The sequence below is a fragment of the Pseudorca crassidens genome, chromosome 3, assembly GCF_039906515.1.
Source record: "Pseudorca crassidens isolate mPseCra1 chromosome 3, mPseCra1.hap1, whole genome shotgun sequence".
Classification (NCBI taxonomy): Eukaryota; Metazoa; Chordata; class Mammalia; order Artiodactyla; family Delphinidae; genus Pseudorca; species Pseudorca crassidens.
In genome coordinates this window covers 160902459-160922763 of record NC_090298.1, presented here as the reverse complement: position 1 = coordinate 160922763, position 20305 = coordinate 160902459, and the positions used below count along the sequence as shown (strand labels likewise).

The window sequence follows — 20305 nt, the reverse complement described above, 5'->3', positions numbered from 1 at the left end:
GCTACGTACTCATATGCAGACCACCGACCTCCTTTTTGGTGGGAAGCGGGGCGTCAAAGGGGCTTAGAGAAGAATAAAGTTATAAGGTGCAGAGGCTCTGGCACCTTAAAGGAGATGCCATCACCCGACGCCCAGATCACTGTCTCTGCCCCCATCCCCCACCTCAGTACCCTCCACAGGACTCACCAGAGAGAGGCCCCCTCCACTTTCCTATGAGTCCACCCCCAGCATCACTTCTCACTTTTCCCCCACCAGCCTTCCCGCCACATCCCTCAGCCCATCCTTCCACCATGAACACTCACTGCACCCACCCCTTCTGGCATTGCTCACCTCCGTACATGCCAAGCTGCACCCACTTCACAGGCTCATCCCTTTCCCTATTCTGTGCCCCCGACAACCCAGACTCTGAAATGACAAGGCAGAAGGAATGAGACTTGGCCCCCCTCTTCTCACACAGGGACATTTTTTTCCGGGACCCAACAAATGCAGACAGATATACCATGGATTGAATGGCTGAGTTTGCCCCAAAGAAAATGATAAAAAGTAATTAAAACAGGAAAATTTAAAAGCTGGCAGGGAGCGAGTGAAATGTTTAATGGCTATCTGATTAAACAAACATCATGAACAAGGACAGGGTTCTGGTTTGACTTGAGGAGGAAATCTAAAACCATGGCAGGAACACAAAAATGACACGCACACACTCGACAATGATCAGACAATAAATTATATCTCTAAGTTGCTAAACCACATGGTGCTTTAAACAGAGAAGAGAAGGGAGGACAAAAGAAAGATGAAAATGCAGAGTTTGGGGATGGTGTGTCTGGGTTCCGTGGGCACCCAGCTAAGCTCAAACCTGGCTCACTTCCAGTCTTCCCTCCCTACTCCAGCTTGCCTAGGTCCATTTCCTCCTCAGAGCCCCACACATCAGACCTTTAGAGAACAGAGCTAGTTAGAGCCAGATGCCATTCTTAATAAGACCTCTGGGGGACCCCCTGGCCTTGAGCCCCCCGCCGCATTCAAAACAGCCACAACCTCTGCTCACAGAAGCCAGCTGAGTGAGTAGATGCCATGACATCCTATGCTCCAGATTTCTCAGGAGACTGCAAACTCGGACCAGGGATGTGGAGGGGGCATTTCTGGCAGATGGAGGGTTGGCATGGAGAGGGGAGCTAGGTCCTGATCATTTTACCCTGCGGGCCATGGTACACAGCCACCATATGCTGACCCCACGTCACCATATGCCATATGCTGACCCCATGTCACCCACCTGTGCCCACTTTTCCCCTCCAGAAAAAGCCCAGGACTCAGAAAATGCATTTCACTCAGAAACCTATCAACCTGGTCTCCAAGCGACACAGCAGCTCAACGGAGGCAGCAACCACCCTGGGCATCGCAACAGCAGGGAAAGAGGGCGAATGTTTAAGAAAACAAAACAAAAATCTCAGTTGTTTTCAAAAGAGCTGCATGCTGGGAAACACCAACGTGATCCAACACAACATCAGACTACAGCAAGCTTCACACTTAGTGAAGCGATAAAACTGCGCGTTCTCCAAAAAAATAGAAGAATACTTCCAAACCGTGTGCTTTCCTCACGGTTGCTCCTGCCACCCCCTCTCTCTGATGGGTGCCAGGGTCCAGCTGAATTTAGTTGCCTCCTGGGAGATGTCACTCTCAACCCTGCTGGTAAGTTCAAAGTCACCGGGGAGTGAGATAAAAATTTACCAGGGACTGAGATAAAAATTTACCGAGTCCCAGGCGCATCCAGAAACCAACTACACGAAGCCTGCTGGCTGCCCCACCGCTCTCCTGCTCAAATACACCAGCACGCATGGAGCTCAGCCCCCAGACTCCATTTTGGCCCTCTCCCCTTAAGGAAAACAAGCACCAAGACTGAAAATCCAGGTCAGATGTGGGGTAGGTTTGCAGCTCCTATGCACTTTTCCATTAAAAAAAAAAAAAAAAGTCATGTGCATGTTGAAATGAGAGTCTGCTTTCCCACCGGCAGCCCGGCCGCAGTGGCCCCGTGGGTACAGCTCACAGCTCGGTCGTTGAAAGGGTCAGCCAACCCTTTCAGTCTCCTGGGGCACCAGCCACCCCCCGCTCCCTGTGGTCTAGCCGTGGGCCCAGTGCCACAAGCCCTGAGCAAGGGGATCTCAATGTCACCCCCAAAACAAAGTTGTAGGTCCAGTGTTCAGGGCAGGAGGCTGAAGGGGCTGCACCCCAGGAAAAAGAAAAGACACTTCTGTGTTTGGCTAAAGCCCGCGTTTTAACCAAAGGGAATATAAATTACTCTGTGCCCAAACTAGCACTATTGTTTTTAAAAAGAGAATAAGAAAGAAGAAAAAAAGCCATGCCACGTCCCAAGGCGGCCCTTGCCGGGGCTGTCCAGGCTGCTGGGACATGGATCGGGGTAGAGAGTCTCCAGGACATGTTTACATTTGGGAAGAAACAGTCACGGACGGAGGGAACTCTGGAATCCCTCCACCACAGACTTAGAATGGCAGGTAGCCCCAGCCATGGGATCATGGAATAGAGACACCTGAGCGGGGTTCTCTGCAGAAATCAGGACCTCCCCGCTTCCTGGCTGCCACAGCTGTATCCCCAGATGCAAAGAGAAATAGAGGAAAAAAATCTTCACTGCGGCCTTCAAATCAACCAGTGCTTTTGCAGAGAAAAAGGGAGAGGAGGTGTGTAAGTTGGCATATTTGATCCAAAACAGATCCCCAGCTGATGGGCTCGTTCTTCCCGGTCAGGCCCCGGAGGGCGGACGTCTCTCTCAGGGTCCCTGGCAGAATGAGGTCTTGGGAGGCCTGAGCAGCAATCAGTGTTTGTGGCAACAGTTGAGTTTGCCTTCTGACTGCTCTAGGACGTCCAGCATCTCCTCGATGATGGCCTGAAGCGCCCGGCCCAGCTGGTCTGCATTGTAGGGCTTGCCCAGAGGGGGCACGTGAACAAAGGCTGAGCGGCCGTGACTCTGGTACAGAGAGGTATAGTAGGCGAAGTCGCAGAGGTACCTAAGCCACAGGGCGTGGGGGATGGGAAGGAGACCAAACGGGGTCAGAGAGTGAATGTTCCATTGAAATCCATCATAAGACACCCCTCCCGCCCCAACCTCACCAGTCATCCACAAGACGGAATACTGCTTCTCCCTCCCCAGGCCAGCCAATAAATAAATAACTCCAAGTGCTGGGGTATATGTGGGGAAGGAAGCAGTGTGAGATGCTGCTGGCTGGGATACAAATTGCCCCACGGGAGCACAATCTGGCAGGCTAGAAAAATTACAAATGTGCAATATTCAATATTTTGTGATAAACCTTAATGGAAAAGAATATGAAGCAGAATATATATATATATATATCTCGCAATCACTTTGCTGTACAGCAGAAATTAACACAACATTGTGAATGAACTATACTTCAATAAAATTTTTTTAAAATAATTTTTGGGCTTCCCTGGTGGCGCAGTGGTTGAGAGTCCGCCTGCCGATGCAGGGGACACGGGTTCGTGCCCCGGTCTGGGAAGATCCCACATGCCGCGGAGCGGCTGGGCCCGTGAGCCATGGCCGCTGAGCCTGCGCGTCCGGAGCCTGCACTCCGCAATGGGAGAGGCCACAACAGTGAGAGGCCCGCGTAACGCAAAAAAAAATAATAATAATAATAATAATTTTTTAAAAATTACAAATGCATAGACTTTATGACCTGATGTTTTGAGTTTTTAGACTATCTCAGGAGCCATCTGCACACGAGCACGAGAAAGACGAACAAGGTATCTGCTGCAGCATGATGTGTAAAAGCAGAAAAACAGGAAGCAGCCGGCTAGGATCTGAATGTCCCCCCAAATCCCCTCCCACCCCGTGAGGACACGGCCAGAAGTCGGCAGTCTGCAACCTATAGGAAGGCCTTTATCAGAACACCACCATGAGGGTGCCTGGATCCTGAACTTCCTTGCCTCCAGAGCTGTGAGCAGTAACTTTCTGTTGTTTATACACTGCCCAGCCTGGGGTTTTTTTTTGGTTATAGCAGACTAAAACACCACCTAAGTGTCCACTGACAGAGGAGTGGCTTAATAAACTCTGGTTCATCTGCACAGTGGAATACTATGCAGCCGTTCACAAGGCAGGCAGTGGAGCCACAGGAAGACAGAACTCGCTAAGACCCATGTCACATGCCCACAAGTGAAACCAACGAAGGGAACTCTCATGAAAATGCACACCACGTAACCCCATCCACGTGAAAGCGAAGTGAAACAGGACAAAATTCGAAAGTAGTACGCCAGATGTCCTACATATGTATGGAAACATATGTGTGGGTGAGTAGGAAGGGTCATAGTTTAAGTCTCTGATTTAACCGAGGGATTCCTGGGGCGGGGAGGGGCAGTGGGGAGGAGAGAGGACAAGAGAATCTTTCACAACAGGGAAGTATGAGAATATTCTCTAGAATTATCTGAGTAACTTAAAATTAATTTTAGGGGAGTTCCCTAGTTGCCTAGTGGTTAGGGTTCCGGGCTTACGCCGACAGGGCCCGGGTTCAATCCCTGGTCAGGGAACTGAGATCCTGCAAGCTGTGTGGCGCAGCCAAAAACAAAAAAAAAATTAGTTGAAAAAAAAGACTGAGCCCGCGTGCCACAAATACTGAAGCCCGTGCGCCTGCAGCCCGTGCTCCGCAACAAGAAGCCACCGCAATGAGAAGCTTGCGCACTGCAGCAAAGAGTAGCCCCCGATCGCTGCAACTGGAGAAAACCCGCGTGCAGAAATGAAGACCCAATGCAGCCAAAAATAAATACATTTTTAAAAAAAGACTGGTGGGAGGGGGAAGGGGCAATATAGGAGAAGGGGATTAAGAGGTACAAACTATTCGGTATAAAATAAGCTACAAGGATATATTGTACAATACAGGGAATATAGCCAATATTTTATAATAACTATAAATGGAGTAAAACTTTTTAAAAATAAATATATTTATTTCTTTTTGGCTGCTTGGGTCTTCGTTGCTGTGTGCAGGCTTTCTCTAGTTGCGGCAAGTGGGGGCTACTCTTCCTTGAGCGGGCTTCTCATTGTGGTGGCTTCTCTTGTTGCGGAGCATGGGCTCTAGGCATGCGGGCTTCAGTAGTTGTGGTACATGGGCTCAGTAGTTGTGGCTCGCAGGCTCTAGAGCACAGGCTAGGTAGTTGTGGTACACGGGCTTAGTTGCTCCGCGGCATGTGGGATCTTCCCGGACCAGGGCTCGAACCTGTGTCCCCTGCATTGGCAGGCGGATTCTTAACCACTGTGCCACCAGGGAAGCCCAGGAGTGTAACTTTTAAAAACTGTGAATCACTGTATTGTACATCTGTAACGTATACTATTGTACATCAACTATACTTTAATTAAAAAAAAATTAAGGGACTTCCCTGGTGGTCCAGTGGTAATGAGTCTGCCTTACAATGAGGGGGGCACGGGTTCAATCCCTGGTCAGGGAACTGGGATCCCACATGCCACGGGGCAACTGGGCCTGCACGCCACAACCACTGAGCTCAGAAGCCTCAACTAAAGAGCCCAAGTGCCACAAACTACAGAGCCCACATGCCCTGGAGCCACGACTAGAGAAGAGAAAAAACCCGCACGCCGCAGCTAGAGAGAAGTCCATGCATCACAATGAGAACAGCCCGCGTGTGGCAACGAAAGATTCCACATGCCACAGGGAAGATCTCGCATGCTGCAATTAAGACCTGACGCAGCCAAAAATAAATTAAATAAAGAAATAATAAATAAATCTTTAAAAAATAATAATAATTAAAAAAAAAAGACTGATGGTAAATTCAGCCACTTCATTCTGTCAACTGAATTTGCCACCTGCCGCCTTTGGACTGGAGAGGTGTACAAAGTGTTGAGAAATCAAGGTATCTGGTGTTGAGAGGGCATAGAACAGAGATGTCTGGGAGGCTGGGGAGTCCTTCCCAAAGGGGCAACATTTTGGAGTTAAGACCTGAAAGAGGTATTATCAGAGGGAGGTGAGCTCTGGGCAGAGGTCTTAGCATGTGCAAAGGCCCTGATGCTAGAGTGAGCTTGGTGTGTTTGTTTGAGGAACAGGAGGAGGCTGGTTTGTGGGTCTGGAAGGCAGTGGTGAGGCAAGAGTGAAGGCAGAGGAGGGTGGAGAGGTGGGCAGGGGTCAGACCACACAGAACCTCTGCATGGTGGAGAGTTGGGATTTCATTCGAGGTGCAGTGGAAGCTGTAGGAAGAAGTAAGCAAGTTAGGGACATCATCAGACTTAAATTAATAGACCCTCTAATAAGCTGAATAGTTAGTTTCTGTCCCAAATCTGTGTTCATCTAGAACCTCAGAATGTGACCTGATTTGGAGATAGGGTTTTTGCAGATGTAATTAGTTAAGATGAGGTCATAGTGGTTTAGGGTAGGTCCTAAATCCAATGATTGGTGTCCTTGTAAGAAGGCCACACGGGGACTTCCCTGGCTGTTCCGTGGTTGAGACTTCGCCTTCCAATGCCGGGGGTGTGGGTTTGATCCCAGGTCGAGGAGCTAAGATCCCATGTGCCTCGCAGCCAAAAAACTGAAACATAAAACAGAAGCAGGGACTTCCCTGGTGGCGCAGTGGTTAAGAATCCGCCTGCCAATGCAGGGAAAAATGGGTTTGATCCCTGGCCCAGGAAGATCCCACATGCCGCAGAGCAACTAAGCTGGTGCGCCACAACTACTAAGCCTGCGCTCTAGAGCCTGCGAGCCACAGCTACTGAGCCCACACACCACAACTACTGATGCCCGCGCTCCTAGAGCCCAAGCTCCGCAGCAAGAGAAGCCACTGCAATGAGAAGCCCGCGCACTGCAACGAAGAGTAGCCCCCACTCGCTGCAACTAGAGAAAGCCTGTGCGCAGCAACGAAGACCCAACGCAGCCAAAAATAAATAAATACATTTATATATTTAAAAAAAACAGAAGCGATATTGTAACAAATTCAATAAAAACTTTAAAAATGGTCCACATCAAAAAAATCTTAAAAAAAATAAAAGAAAAGAAGGCCATGTGAAGACACACACAGGGAAGAAGGCCGTGTGGAGGTGAAGGCGGAGACTGGGGTAAAGCATCTCAAGGCGCGGAACACTCAGCGCTGTCAGCAGCCCCCATAAGCCAGAGAGGCATGGAACAGATTCCCCTCAGCACCTCCAGAAGGAGCCAACCCTGCGGACACCTTGATTTTGGACTTTCAGTCTCCAGACCTGGGAGAGAATAAATGTTTGTTGCCCTAAGCCACCAACGTGGTAATTAGTTATATATAGCAGCCACAGGAAACTAATAGAGAAACTGACTGCTTAGGAGAGGACTGTCAGGGTTGGGGTAGAGGTGGCCGGAGGAACAGCAGGGAGACGGCCGGAGCAACGTGCAGGTGGGAGATGCCGGGGTCCACAATCCACACACAATGAGTTCCAGGAGCAGAATCCGTGGAACCTGTTTTATATACATATACACACACATACCCATATATACTTAACTCTGTGCCTCATGGATGGTGAGGTTTATATACTGTGAAATTCTATGTAAAAATATCATGTATAATACTGTTAAAATATCCCATGCATAAAAAAAATTATCCCACGCTTTAATCAGGTGGTAAATCAATTATGTTTTCAGAAGTGAAAAAGAGGGTTTCCCTGGTGGCGCAGTGGTTGAGAGTCCGCCTGCCGATGCAGAGGACACAGGTTCGTGCCCCAATCTGGGAAGATCCCACATGCCGCGGAACGGCTAGGCCCGTGAGCCATGGCCACTGAGCCTGCGTATCCGGAGCCTGTGCTCCGCAACGGGAGAGGCCGCAACAGTGAGAGGCCTGCGTACTAAAAAAAAAAAAAAAAAGTGAAAAAGAAAAAGTGGGCACTTGGCCCAAAGAGGCTAAAGTCAAACACACTTGGCTTGTTCAACACCCAGCCTGGGCTGATGTAGGAGGGAAACTCCTACTCACACCTACACCATAGGGCCCCATGGTGCCTTACCTGCCGGCATCTTGTGAGATGGTCACTGACACATCCAGGCCCAGTGTAGTAACCCTCTTACATACAGCGTCCATGTCAATGATGGAGTCAATGCTTTCAGGCCCATCCTCCACACAGCACTGGGAGCCAGGGCAGAATCGGCAGTTGTCCAGCCCCTTGTAGCCCTTGTTGTGCCCGCACTTCTCCAGCGTGACTGTGGTCGCCATGCCTGACACCCCCACATGCACCACCAGCTGCAGACAGATGGGCAAGGCTTAATAGGGTCTGGTCATGGGACTGGGAGTCCCCCCAGGCCAAGGAGAGGGCAGCATCCTCACAGAGCTCTGCTGGGGGTTACGTGCTTTCTGACACCTTGCTGCTGGAACAGACCCTACAGTCACTCTTACAGAAAGGTGTGCCAAGTGAAACATGCAAGAATGTGAAATATGCAAAGATGTTCATTGCAGCTTTGTCATTACAATCAAATATTGGAAACAACCTAATTAGCCATCCATGGTGAGGTGGGGGTGGGGGTGAGGTGGGGGCGGGGGGGTGGGGTGAGGTGGGGGCGGGGGGGGTGGGGGTGAGGTGGGGGCGGGGGGGGTTGGATAAGTAAAGTATGAGCTACTTTGTAGCTGTTAACATGCCCAAGGCAATTCTGTGTGAAATAATCTTCAAGACATATTGCCAAACACAAAAGGCAAGGTATAATTTCCGGGAATCTAACCTAAAAACAATCAAAGGGATAATAATTTGCCGATGGTCACTTCGGTGTTATTTATAAAAGTGAGGAAAAAACCCCCAAAACATAGAAATGACCAGCATGCCCAATAATAGGAGAATGGTTGTATTAATTACTAAATATTACCCAGCTGTTAAAATAATGTTAAGGGAGAATTTTTCATGACCTGCGTGATTAAATGCTCATGATAACATATTTATAAGAGGCAGGATACCAAACTGAATACAGTTTAACTTCAAATATTAATTATTTGTGTGTATGTTTATATACAGAAAGGGCACTGTAAGAAAATATGTGAACATTTAAAATAAAGACTGATGAGCACACTGTGCCATACGGCAGTCACAGGACACATGTGGCTATTGACCATTTGAAATGTGGCTGATACAAACTTTCTTCTATGCATTTTCTTTATTTCATTATTGGTTATTTCCCTACGGTGATATATCTCACAGTGACTTTTTTTTTCACATCTTTATTGGAGTATAATTGCTTTACAATGTTGTATTAGTTTCTGCTGTATAACAAAGTGAATCAGCTGTATGTATACACACATCCCCATATCCCCTCCCTCTTGCGCCTCCTTCCCACCCTCCCTAGCCCACCCCTCTAGGTCATCACAAAGCATCGAGCTGATCTCCCTGTGCTATACAGCTGTTTCCCACTAGTATATATATGTCAATGCTACTCTCTCACTTCGTCCCAGCTTATCCTTCCTCCTTCCCATGTCCTCAAGTCCATTCTCTGTGTCTGCGTCTTTATTCCTGTCCTGCCCCTAGGTTCATCAGAACCATTTTTTGTTTTTTAGATTTCATATATATGTGTTAGCATACGGTATTTGTTTTTCTCTTTCTGACATACCTCACGCTGTATGACAGACTTTAAGTTCATCCACCTCACTACAAATAACTCAATTTCATTTCTCTTTATGGCTGAGTAATATTCCATTGTACATATGTGCCACATCTTCCTTATCCATTCATCTGTCAATGGACACTTAGGTTGCTTCCATGTCCAAAAATAAACACAAAATGGGCTTCCCTGGTGGCGCAGAGGTTGAGAATCTGCCTGCCAATGGAGGGGACACGGGTTCGAGCCCTGGTCTGGGAAGATCCCACATGCCGCGGAGCAACTAGGCCCGTGAGCCACAACTACTGAGCCTGCGCATCTGGAGCCTGTGCTCCGCAACAAGAGAGGCCGCGATAGTGAGAGGCCCGCGCACCGCGATGAAGAGTGGCCCCGGTTTGCCACAACTAGAGAAAGCCCTCGCACAGAAACGAAGACCCAACACAGCCAAAAATAAATATAAATAATTAATTTTAAAAAAACACACAAAATGGATTAAAGACCTAAATGTAAGGGCACACACTATAAAACCCTTAGAGGAAAACATAGGCAGAACACTCTATGACATAAATCACAGCAAGATCCTTCTTGACCCACCTCCTAGAGGAATGGAAATAAAAACAAAAATAAACAAATGGGACCTAATGAAAATTAAAAGCTTTTGCACAGCAAAGGAAACCATAACCAAGACGAAAATATAACCCTCAGAATAGGAGAAAATATTTGCAAATGAAGCAACTGACAAAGGATTAATCTCCAAAATATACAAGCAGCTCAATATCAAAAAAACAAACAACCCAATCCAAAAATGGGTGGAAGACCTAAAGAGACATTTCCCCAAAGAAGATATACAGATTGCCAACACATGGCTGATACAGATTGAGATGCCAGTGCAGCACACACACCAGTTTCAGAGACTGGGCATGAAAAAAGAATGTAGGGAATTCCCTGGTGGTCCAGCGGTTAAGACCCTGCGTGTTAAGACTCGACTGCAGAGCACGGAGATCTCACATGCCGCGCGGTGCGGCTAAAAAGTAAAAAAAAAAAAAAAAAGTAGCTGTAGTATAGAGGGTTGAATGGTGATTCCACCACCACCACCAAAAAAAAGAAAAGGAAAGGTATGTCCCTGTCCTAATACCTGGAAACTGTGACTGGGAACTTATTTGGGAAAGGGTCTTTGCAGATGTAATTAAGTAAAGGATCTTGAGATGAGGTCCTCCTGGATTACCTGGATGGGTTCAAAATCCATTGACAAATGCCCTTAAAAGAGACACACAGAGCAGGGACAGAGAGAGGGGAAAGGAGAAGGTCATGTGGAGCCAGTGGCAGAGGATAGAGTGATGAGGCCACAAGCCAAGGAATGCCTGGGGCCACCAGAAGCTGGAAGAGACAAGGAAGGATCCTCCCCTAGAGCCTTTGGAGGGAGCCACAGCCCTGCTCATGCCTTGATTTTGGACTTCTGGCCTCCAGAACTGTGTGCTTATAAATTTCTGTAGTTTTAAGACACCTAGTTGGCAGTCAATTGTTACGTCAGCCACAGGATGCTAATCCATGCAGTACGATGCTTAAACAGTACTTGCGGGTGAGCACAAATGTATATGAAGATGCATGTGTGTGAAGAAGATGTGAGTGATGACAATAGCCATGGTACCAGTTAACCACTATTAAGAGCTTACTATAGGGACTTTCCTGGTGGTCCAGTGGGTAAGACTCCACGCTCCCAATGCAAGGGGCTTGGGGTTCTATCCCTGGTTGGGGAACTATATCCTGCATACATGCCGCAACTAAGAAGTCTGTGTGCCACAACTAAGAAGTCCGCATGCCACAACTAAGAGTCCACATGCCGCAACGAAGATGCCGTGTGCCAAACTAAGACCTGGCGCAGCCTAAATAAATAAATTTTTTTTTTAAAAAAGAGCTTACTACAGACCAGGAGTTCTCAACCAGGGGTGAGCCTCCCTCCAGAGGATGTTTGGCAACATCTGGAAACGTTATGGGGTATCAAACTGGAGACACGGTGCTCCTGGCATCTCATGGGTGGTGGCCAGGGATTCTGCTCAGCACCCTACAGTGCACAGCACAGCCCATCACAGAGCAGGCTCTGGCTCCAGTGTAGCTGAGAAACCCTGGGGTGGGCTGAGAATTGTTTATTGCCCTACTGGCCTCATCTCTCTCATCCCCACCACAAACTCATGATGTTAGTGCTTGTGATAGCGAGATCTATAGTAAGAGACATACATGTGTTGGAACTTCCCTGGTGGTGCAGGGGGTGAGACCCCATGCTCCCAATGCAGGGGCCTGGGGTTCGATCCCTGGTTGGGGAACTAGATCCCACATGCATGCTGCAACTAAAAGTTCTCATGCCATAGCTAAAAGCCCGCATGCCGCAACTAAGACCCAGTGTAGCCAAAATAAATAAATAAATATTAAAAATAAAAAAAGAAATATATATTTGTTCTTAGTTCACTCTTCCTGGCACAGAGCTCCTAAAACCGTTAGAGTTCCCTAAGTGATGAGAGCAATAAAGATGTCCTGTTTGGTTAATTTTTTTTTTTTTTTTTTCTGCTGCATGGCATGTGGGATCTTAGTTCCCTGACCAGGAATCAAACCCGTGCCCTCTGCAATGGAAGCGTGGAGTCCTAACCACTGGACTTCCAGGGAATTCCCCTGTTTTGTTAATGAGGTAACTTTTGGAAAGCACTTTAGAATGGGGGCTGGTTGCCAGAGGAACCAACCACATGATTAGAGGGTTGGAACTTTCAGCCCCACCCCCCTACCTCAGAGGAAGGGAGAGGGCCTGGAGATGGAGTTCAGCTGGGGAGAGTAGGGCGCTTGGGAGGGCGAAGCAGCATATGCTTGGGAGGGCGTAGGACAAAGCATACATTGTCCTATGCATCTCTTTCATCTGGCTGGCTGTTCCTGAGTTATATGCTTTTATAGTAAACCGGTAATCCAGTGAGTAAATGGGGTTCCTGAGTTCTGTGAGCTGCTCTAGCAAATTAATGGAACCCAAGGAAGGGGTCATGGGAACCCCTGATTTATAGCCAGTTGGACAGAAGCACAGGTAACAACCTAGACTTAAGATTGGCATATGCAAACTATTTTATATAGAATGGATAAACAATAAGGTCCTACTGTAGAGCACAGGGAACTATATTCCATATCCTGTGATAACCATAATGGAAAAGAATATTAAAAAAAAGAATGTATATATATGTATAACTGAATCACTTTGCTGTACAGCAGAAATTAACACAACATTGTAAATCAACTATACTTCAAAAAAAAAAAAAAAGATTGGCATCTGAAGTGGAGGGCAGTGCTGTAGGATGGAGCCCTTACCCTGTGGAATGAGATTCTATCTCTGGGTAGGTAGTGTCAGAATTGAGTTGAATTGTAGGACCCACAGCCGCTCTCCAAGAATTGCTTGGTGTGGGGATAACCCCACCCACGCGCTGGAATTGGGTGGTAGAATTTTAGTACTTCAGTCACCCCTCGCTTCGGTATCCACAGGAGATTGGTTCCAGGTTCCCCCCCTCTTCAGATAACAACAGCTGGGGATGCTCAAGTCTCTCATCTAAAATGGCGTAGTATTTTCATATAACCTACTGCACATCTTCCTGTGTACCTCAGATCATCTCTGGATTGCTTACGATACCTAATAGAATGCAAATGTTATATAAATAAATAGCTGTCAGCTCAAGGCAAATTCAAGTTTTGCTTTCTGGAACTTTCTGAATTTATGTATTTATTTATTTATTCTGCACTGCACGGCTTACTGGATGTTAGTTCCCCAACCAGGGATTAAACCCGGGCCCCCAGCAGTGGAAGCATGGGGTTCTAACCACTGGACCACCAGGGAATTCTCTGGAATTTTTTTTCAAATATTTTTGATCTGTGCTTGGTTGATTCCTGACTGTTATTATTTCCACCTGTCACAGGAGGAAACTGAGGCACGGGGAGCCCAAGGAGCTTCCCTGAGACCTCACAGCTCATCAGTAGCAGCCTGGACCCAAAATGCATCTTCTTTATTCCTTTCTATATAGTGAGACATTTTTAAGACATCTTCATGCCTTAGGTTTTCTTTTTAGCTAGAATAAGGCAGGACTATATAGACAGTAGAGGAAAAAGCTCATTCACAGAACCTTCAGTCACATCTCACTGAGCCTCCAGGTCCCCCTCTGTAAAAAGGGACAAATTCTAATTTTTTTAAAAAATAAATTTATTTATTTATTTTTGGCTGTGTTGGGTCTTCGTTTCTGTGCGAGGGCTTTCTCTAGTTGCGGCGAGCGGGGGCCACTCTTCATCGCGGTGCGCGGGCTTCTCACTGTCGCGGCCTCTCCCGTTGCGGAGCACGGGCTCCAGACGCGCAGGCTCAGTAGTTGTGGCTCACGGGTCCAGTTGCTCCGCGGCATGTGGGATCTTCCCGGACCGGGGCACGAACCCGCGTCGCCTGCATTGGCAGGCAGATTCTCAACCACTGCGCCATCAGGGAAGCCCCCAAATTCTAATTTTTAAAAAAGAGTTTTGAGGGAGCTTCAACGATGGCGGCATCCACGGCACTGACTCTGCAGGAGAGCCCCAGCATGAAAAAAGCAGTGTCGCTGATAAATGAAATAGATATAGGAAAACTTCCACGATTGCTCACCCCAATTCTTCAAAAACTTCACCTGAAGGCTGAGAATAGTTTCAGTGAAGAAGAGGAAGAAAGACTCCAAGCTGCATTTTCTCTAGAGAGACAAGATCTTCACCTAGTTCTTGCAACAATATCATTCATTTTAGAACAGGCCGTATATCACAACGTGAAGCCAGCTGCTTTGCAGCAGCAGTTAGAGAACATTCATCTTAGACAAGACAAAGCAGAAGCATTTGTCAATGCTTGGTCGTCTATGGGTCAAGAAGCAATTGAAAAATTCAGGCAGAGGATTCTCGCACCCCACAAGCTGGAGACGGTCGATGGCAGCTTAACCTTCAGATAGATGGCCCACTCTGCCCAAGCAAAACTAAAATCTCTTCAAGCTGTGTTACAGCTAGGAGTAAGCAATGAAGAGTCGAAGAGCCTGTAGGAAGTTCTTGTGGAATTCAGTCACAAGGAATTGTTTGATTTCTGTAACAAGCTTGTGACCATACAAGCACAGCTGGATTCCCTTACAGGATGTTCTCCAAGACTTGTTTCTCTATATACTCCTGCCACCTTATTATTTTGCACTGAAGATAAACGGCCAGGTTGTGTTTTCTGAAGGATTCATTAGCTTTCTTCTTGTAAATTATATGGCTTATTGCTTCTTATCACAGTAACGGCCAAGGAAGATCATTGTTCTGAGTACAGATGTTCTAATATACATTCTCTAGTTCTGTGAGCCAACAGCAAGCAATTGTTAAGAACACTTCTGTTTTAAAGGAAAGAAAAGTGAATATCGTATTGTTTTTACTGTCCTATTTTTGCTTTATTGCCTGACCTTTTTGTTTTTTACATACTTGATGATACTTTTATGTATCAAGAAGGGTCCATGGATACAAAGTGTAATGTGTACCTTAGAACACAGAACTTCATTAATTACAATAATAAAAATAAGAAAGTAGCCACATTCAAAAAAATTTTTTTTATTGGAGTATAGTTGATTTACAATGTTGTGTTTCAGGTGTACAGCAAAGTGAATCAGTTATACATATATCCACTGATTTTTAGATTACTTCCCCATATAGGCCATTACAGAGTATTGAGTAGAGTTCCCTATGCTATACAGTAGGTCCTTATTAGTTATCTATTTTATATATAGTAGTGTGTGTATGTTAATCCCAACCTCCCACTTTATCCCACCCACCCACCCCTTACGGGACAAATTCTACTTGAGGTGCAATGAGAGGGCTTCTTAGAAAGGAAGATACCTCCAGCCAGCCCTGGAGGATCTGAAACAGCAGGCTAGGGTCGGAAGCTGAGTGAGGCCCCCACAAAGGGGACTGGGACTGCACTTGTCAGAGATACCAGCCCAGGTAAGTTCCCAGATGGCTCCTGCCCAAGGTCTTGGCTGGGCCAAAACTACCTCTGTGGGAGGGTGTGGTTCCTGCCTGTCTGGCCTCCATTCCATCATATCGGGTTAAAACCACAGCTCTCTCCCACAGCTATTTTCCCTTTGTGGACCACCCTCCACTTCTTCTCATTCTAGGAGGTTTGGAGAGAGGTGACACCACCCTCTGGCCACCGGAGTGGGCATGTGGGACTCAGGCTTCACAAATCAGAGCATTCCTTCTTCCCCAACCATAGTGATTGGCTCAGGGACTGGCCTGTGACCCGAGCCAGCCAATGAGAATCAGCCATAGACTTTGGGGAATTATTTGGAGGAGAGGTGTTCTCTTTCTGCTGAGTGGCTGAGTTGGGAGGATATCAGCCAGCAACCACCTATCTTTGCCACAGCAAAAGCAAAGTGGAAAGCAAAGCAAAGCTACGTGGTCAAGAGAGGAGGCTGACGACATTGGGTGAGCACCTGAATCTATACCACCTGAAGCTATACCTAAAGCATACCAACATTTGGGCTCAAGCTGGATTGAGGTGTGATTTGACTGTCACTTATCACCAAACAGGTCATGACTGATACAGAACTCAAGTGGGACAGAACCAGGCTCTGTGAAGTTCCAGATGTTGGCTTTCCTCCCTCACCTCTAAGGGTAACCCAGGAAAGTGCGGCACTTTAGGAAATAAGGCTGTGGCGTCAGCCATGTGATCAGAGCAGGAACAAAGTCACACGAGCCATCCATGTGTGGGGCACCCACCTGCAGGTCCTGATGGGGAAGCACCTACCTTTCCCCCACTCATCTTTGCCCCACTTACCTGTGGACTGTGCTTCTCCCACAGAGCGGGGATGAGCCTCTGGACTGTCTTGTACTCCACTGGAATCTCATACACATGCAGGTCCACGCTGTCACCGAGCCCCAGCTTCTCCAGCTCCTGGGAGCAAGAGCAGAGGAAATGTGGCATTAGGTCAGGGCTGCAGGGATAACTAGATCCCTGGGGACAGAGTGACCTATCCTCAGAAGACAGGCGGGGTTCCTGACTCACTGCAGAGTGGGAAGGCACATGCGCTGGCCTATCCCAAAGATCCTCCCTCAGCCCCTTCCCCACCCCCTCTCTCAGCATCTCCGTGGGCAGCAGCATGATACCATGGCCTCTGAGGCTAGTCTCCTGGATTTGAACCCTGCCTGTGGGGGGAAGGGCAGTGACTTGGGCAAGTCACTCAACCTCTCTGTGCCTCAGTTTCCTCATCTGTAAAATGGGGATAATAAAGTACTTACTTCACAAGGTAGTTATAACAAATGAAGGAACTAATTCACGCTAAAGAGTTCCAAGCAATGTTTGGCATACTGTAGGGACTCGAATAATGTTGACTACCATTACTACTATTATTTTTGTTGTTTGTTATTACGCTCTCCCTTTGTTACACCTGTTAAGAATTATTTATAGACTTGGTGCATGGTAGATAGCAGGGTCTCAACATATATTTACAGATGGACCCAACTCCTTAGGGAGCCTCTAACCATCTCAGAAATGAAGGGGTTTAAGAACATCATGAATTATAAACAAAAATGGGCTATGATGACCCCAAATTTCATAGCAGCACTATTTACAATAGCCAAGACATGGAAGCAACCTAAATATGTCCATCAACAGATGAATGGATAAAGAAGATGTGATATATATATAAATGGAATATTACTCAGCCACAAAAGAGAGTGAAATAGGGACTTCCCTGGTGGCACAGTGGTTAAGAATCTGCCTGCCAATGCAGGGGACATGGGTTCGAGCCCTGGTCCGGGAAGATCCCACATGCCGCGGAGCAACTAAGCCTGTGCACCACAACTACTGAGCCTGCGCTCTAGAGCCTGCGAGCCACAACTACTGAGCCCACGAGCCACAACTACTGAGCCCACAAGCCACAACTACTGAGCTCACGTGCCACAACTACTGAAGCCCACGTGCCTATAGCCTGTACTCCGCAACAAGAGAAGACACTGCAATGAGAAGCCCGCACACTGCAACGAAGAGTAGCCCTCGCTCGCTGCAACTAGAGAAAGCCTGCACGCAGCAACAAAGACCCAACACAGCCAAAAATAAATAATTTTTTTAAAAAAAGAGTGAAATAATGCCATTTGCAGCAACATGGATAGCCCTAGAGATTATCATACCAAGTGAAGTCAGTCAAGCAGAGAAAGACAAATACCATATGATCTCACTTATATGTGGAATCTAAAAAAAAATGATACAAATGTACTTATTTACAAAACAGAGACAGACTCACAGACCCAGAAAACAAACTGACGGTTATCAAAGGGGAAAGGGCAGGGAGGGATAAATTAGAAGTTTGGGATTAACAGATCCACACTACTATATACAAAATAGATAACCAACAAGGACCTACTGTACAGCACAGGGAACTATATTCACTATCTTGTAATAAACTATAATGGAAAAAATCTGAAAAAGAATACGTATACATAAGTACATACATATATATGTATATATAAATATATATCTGGGAAAAAAGGGCTATGATGGATCACCACATGCGTACTTTTCTGGGGAAACACGGATGCTTTCCTCAGATTCTCAATGTGGCAGAGCCCATGACTGGGCCTCCTTCCCCCAGATGGCCCACAACCCAGAGCACAGCAGACCCAGAACCAACTTTCCCGGAGGAATGATGATCCTGGCAGCTCTGGCGTCCAGGGGTGAGCAGAGACGTTCAGGGATGAAGGTTTCAGCTCAGTATCAAAAACTGAGCATTCTTCATGGTAAAATTAATACCCCAAATAATGATTATCGGTCAGGCTGTTTCATATTATTCTCAGATCTCATGCAGTAATTTGGACATGCTACCACTGGCGGATGTTACAGAGTTCTATGGGCAGGTCCCAGGCGAAGCAGTTTTTGCATCTGGCCGTGCCGAATTCACTAGAGGTGAGCTCTTTTTTTTTTTTTGGTCACGCTGCGCGGCTTGTGGGATCTTAGTTCCCCGACCAGGAACTGAACCCAGGCCCACGGCAGTGAAAGTGTGGAGTCCTAACCACTGGACCACCAGGGAAGTCCCTAGAGGTGAGTTCTTGCATCTCCTGCAGCGGCTGCAGGATTTCTTTCTCTGGTTGCCTTGACCTTGCTATACCCACGCTATGCCAAATCTGTGCCCCACTGACTGCAGTTGCTCTGGAGAGTATCCGATGCCTGGAACAGCAGGTCTTTCCTCACTGATAGCTAATTCCAAATTGCTCCCCAGAGAGGTCACCTGGAGACAAGGACATCTGGAGGGTAGGTGGGGCGAGGCAGGTGTGTGTGCGGGGGGGAGTCTCAAATGCCAACACCAGGATCTGGGACCCCAGCCCTCTTGCTAAGCCCAGTTACGTGTGACATCAGGAAGCCCTCCCCGCCGGACAGAAGAGGGCAGAGCGCAAACCTGCTCCCCAAACGTGGTGCACGGTGAGCTGCAGACACTGATGGGTAGAGGGTTGGGGGGGAGGGTGGTTATATTTTGTGTGAGATCTATTTTAAAAGACGCTAAAGAGAAAACTTTGTAAACTATTTAATTTCTCCCACAATCATTTTTCTTAGTCACTAATATTTTTATTCTTCATGCTCCTTTGTCTTCTCAACTCCCTGGAGTGTGGTGGTGGGAATCAGAGGGGACTTTCTTCAAGGGTTTATGGATTCAGAGACGAGGCAGGCCTGGTACTCGCTGGCACACAACCATGATTCCTACCTGACCGTATTGTTTTTTACACCATTGAACCCCTGAGAAGCGCTGGAGGTTTTAGATCTGTGCTCCCTGTTTCCATTCCCGTGATTTTATCAATATTCACCCTGTTTGTGCACGCTGCACGCCCGGAGTGATTATTCTGAATGGCCACACATTAAAAATAATAGGAGGTTATAGACCACTGTTTGCTTGACGCTTGTTGGATACACCCAAGTTTTGTTTTGGCAAATTGATTTGGAGATCAAGCCCCACCTCCTCCCCAGCACTGCCCCAGCCTCCTGTCCCCCAAGGCAGCATCTAAAATCACAACGCAGGCTTTCCCTGCTTCCGCTCTGCTGTGGCTCCTGCCACGCTCAGAATAAAAATCTTAACTCCCCACCATAGCCCACGATGCCCTGAGGGGTCGGGATGCTGCCCTCCTCTCCCTTTGTCCCCCTTCTGCTCACTTCTCCCAACACAGCCTCCCACATACCAGACTCACTCCTGCCTCAGGGCCTTTGCACTGGCTATTCCCTCCACTTAGAATGCTCTTCCCATCACTTTCCAGTCAGTTGACTCCTTAGCCTTCATGTCTCAGCCTCCCAAGAAGACATTCTGGATGCCCAGCCTGCTTTACATGCTCTCTTGGTCCCACAGGTCAATGTCTTGGCCACGGCCCAAGATGTGCACACATTCGGTGCTGGTGAATGTCGGCTGAACAAGTGAGCAGTTCAAGCTTGGACTGAGAACAAATACAGACCCAGGTGAGCCTGGGCAAGTACCCGACCCTCCTGAGGGTGCCTTGTTTTTCTTAACTGTAAGTGGGGGTTTGGACTCACTGCTGGCTGTGACCGCTTTCCTTTTCATCCTTTCCTACATTTAAAAGTAGCTTCTAACTATTTGCAACAGCTGAAGTATCCATCACTGGATGAAAGAATATAAACAAAATGTGGTCCATCCATACAGTGGAATATTACTCAGCCATGAAAAGGAATGAAGCACTGACACATGCTACAATGTGGATGAACCTTGAAAACA

The 20305-nt window shown here is 47.3% G+C and overlaps 1 protein-coding gene and 1 pseudogene across 7 annotated transcripts in view; one reads left to right on the top strand and one right to left on the bottom strand.

The window, feature by feature from the left end:
• Window positions 1-20305, bottom strand: part of PGPEP1 (pyroglutamyl-peptidase I) — a 42223-nt gene that overhangs the window by 10587 nt on the left and 11331 nt on the right. For 2 of the 7 annotated variants that reach the window (XM_067733252.1, XM_067733249.1), the window contains exons 3-5: window positions 16375-16491; window positions 7979-8211; window positions 2672-3014 (exon numbers count right to left, since the gene is read on the bottom strand). In XM_067733252.1, coding sequence (XP_067589353.1) covers window positions 2822-3014; window positions 7979-8211; window positions 16375-16491 — 543 coding nt within the window. In that variant the 3' untranslated portion in view covers window positions 2672-2821. Of the gene's footprint in view, window positions 1-561; window positions 3015-7978; window positions 8212-16374; window positions 16492-20305 lie in introns of those variants that run through there. The other 5 variants (XM_067733250.1, XM_067733253.1, XM_067733256.1 and 2 more) reach the window with 4 other exon arrangements.
• LOC137222278 (COMM domain-containing protein 10 pseudogene) lies at window positions 14082-14691 on the top strand (annotated as a pseudogene).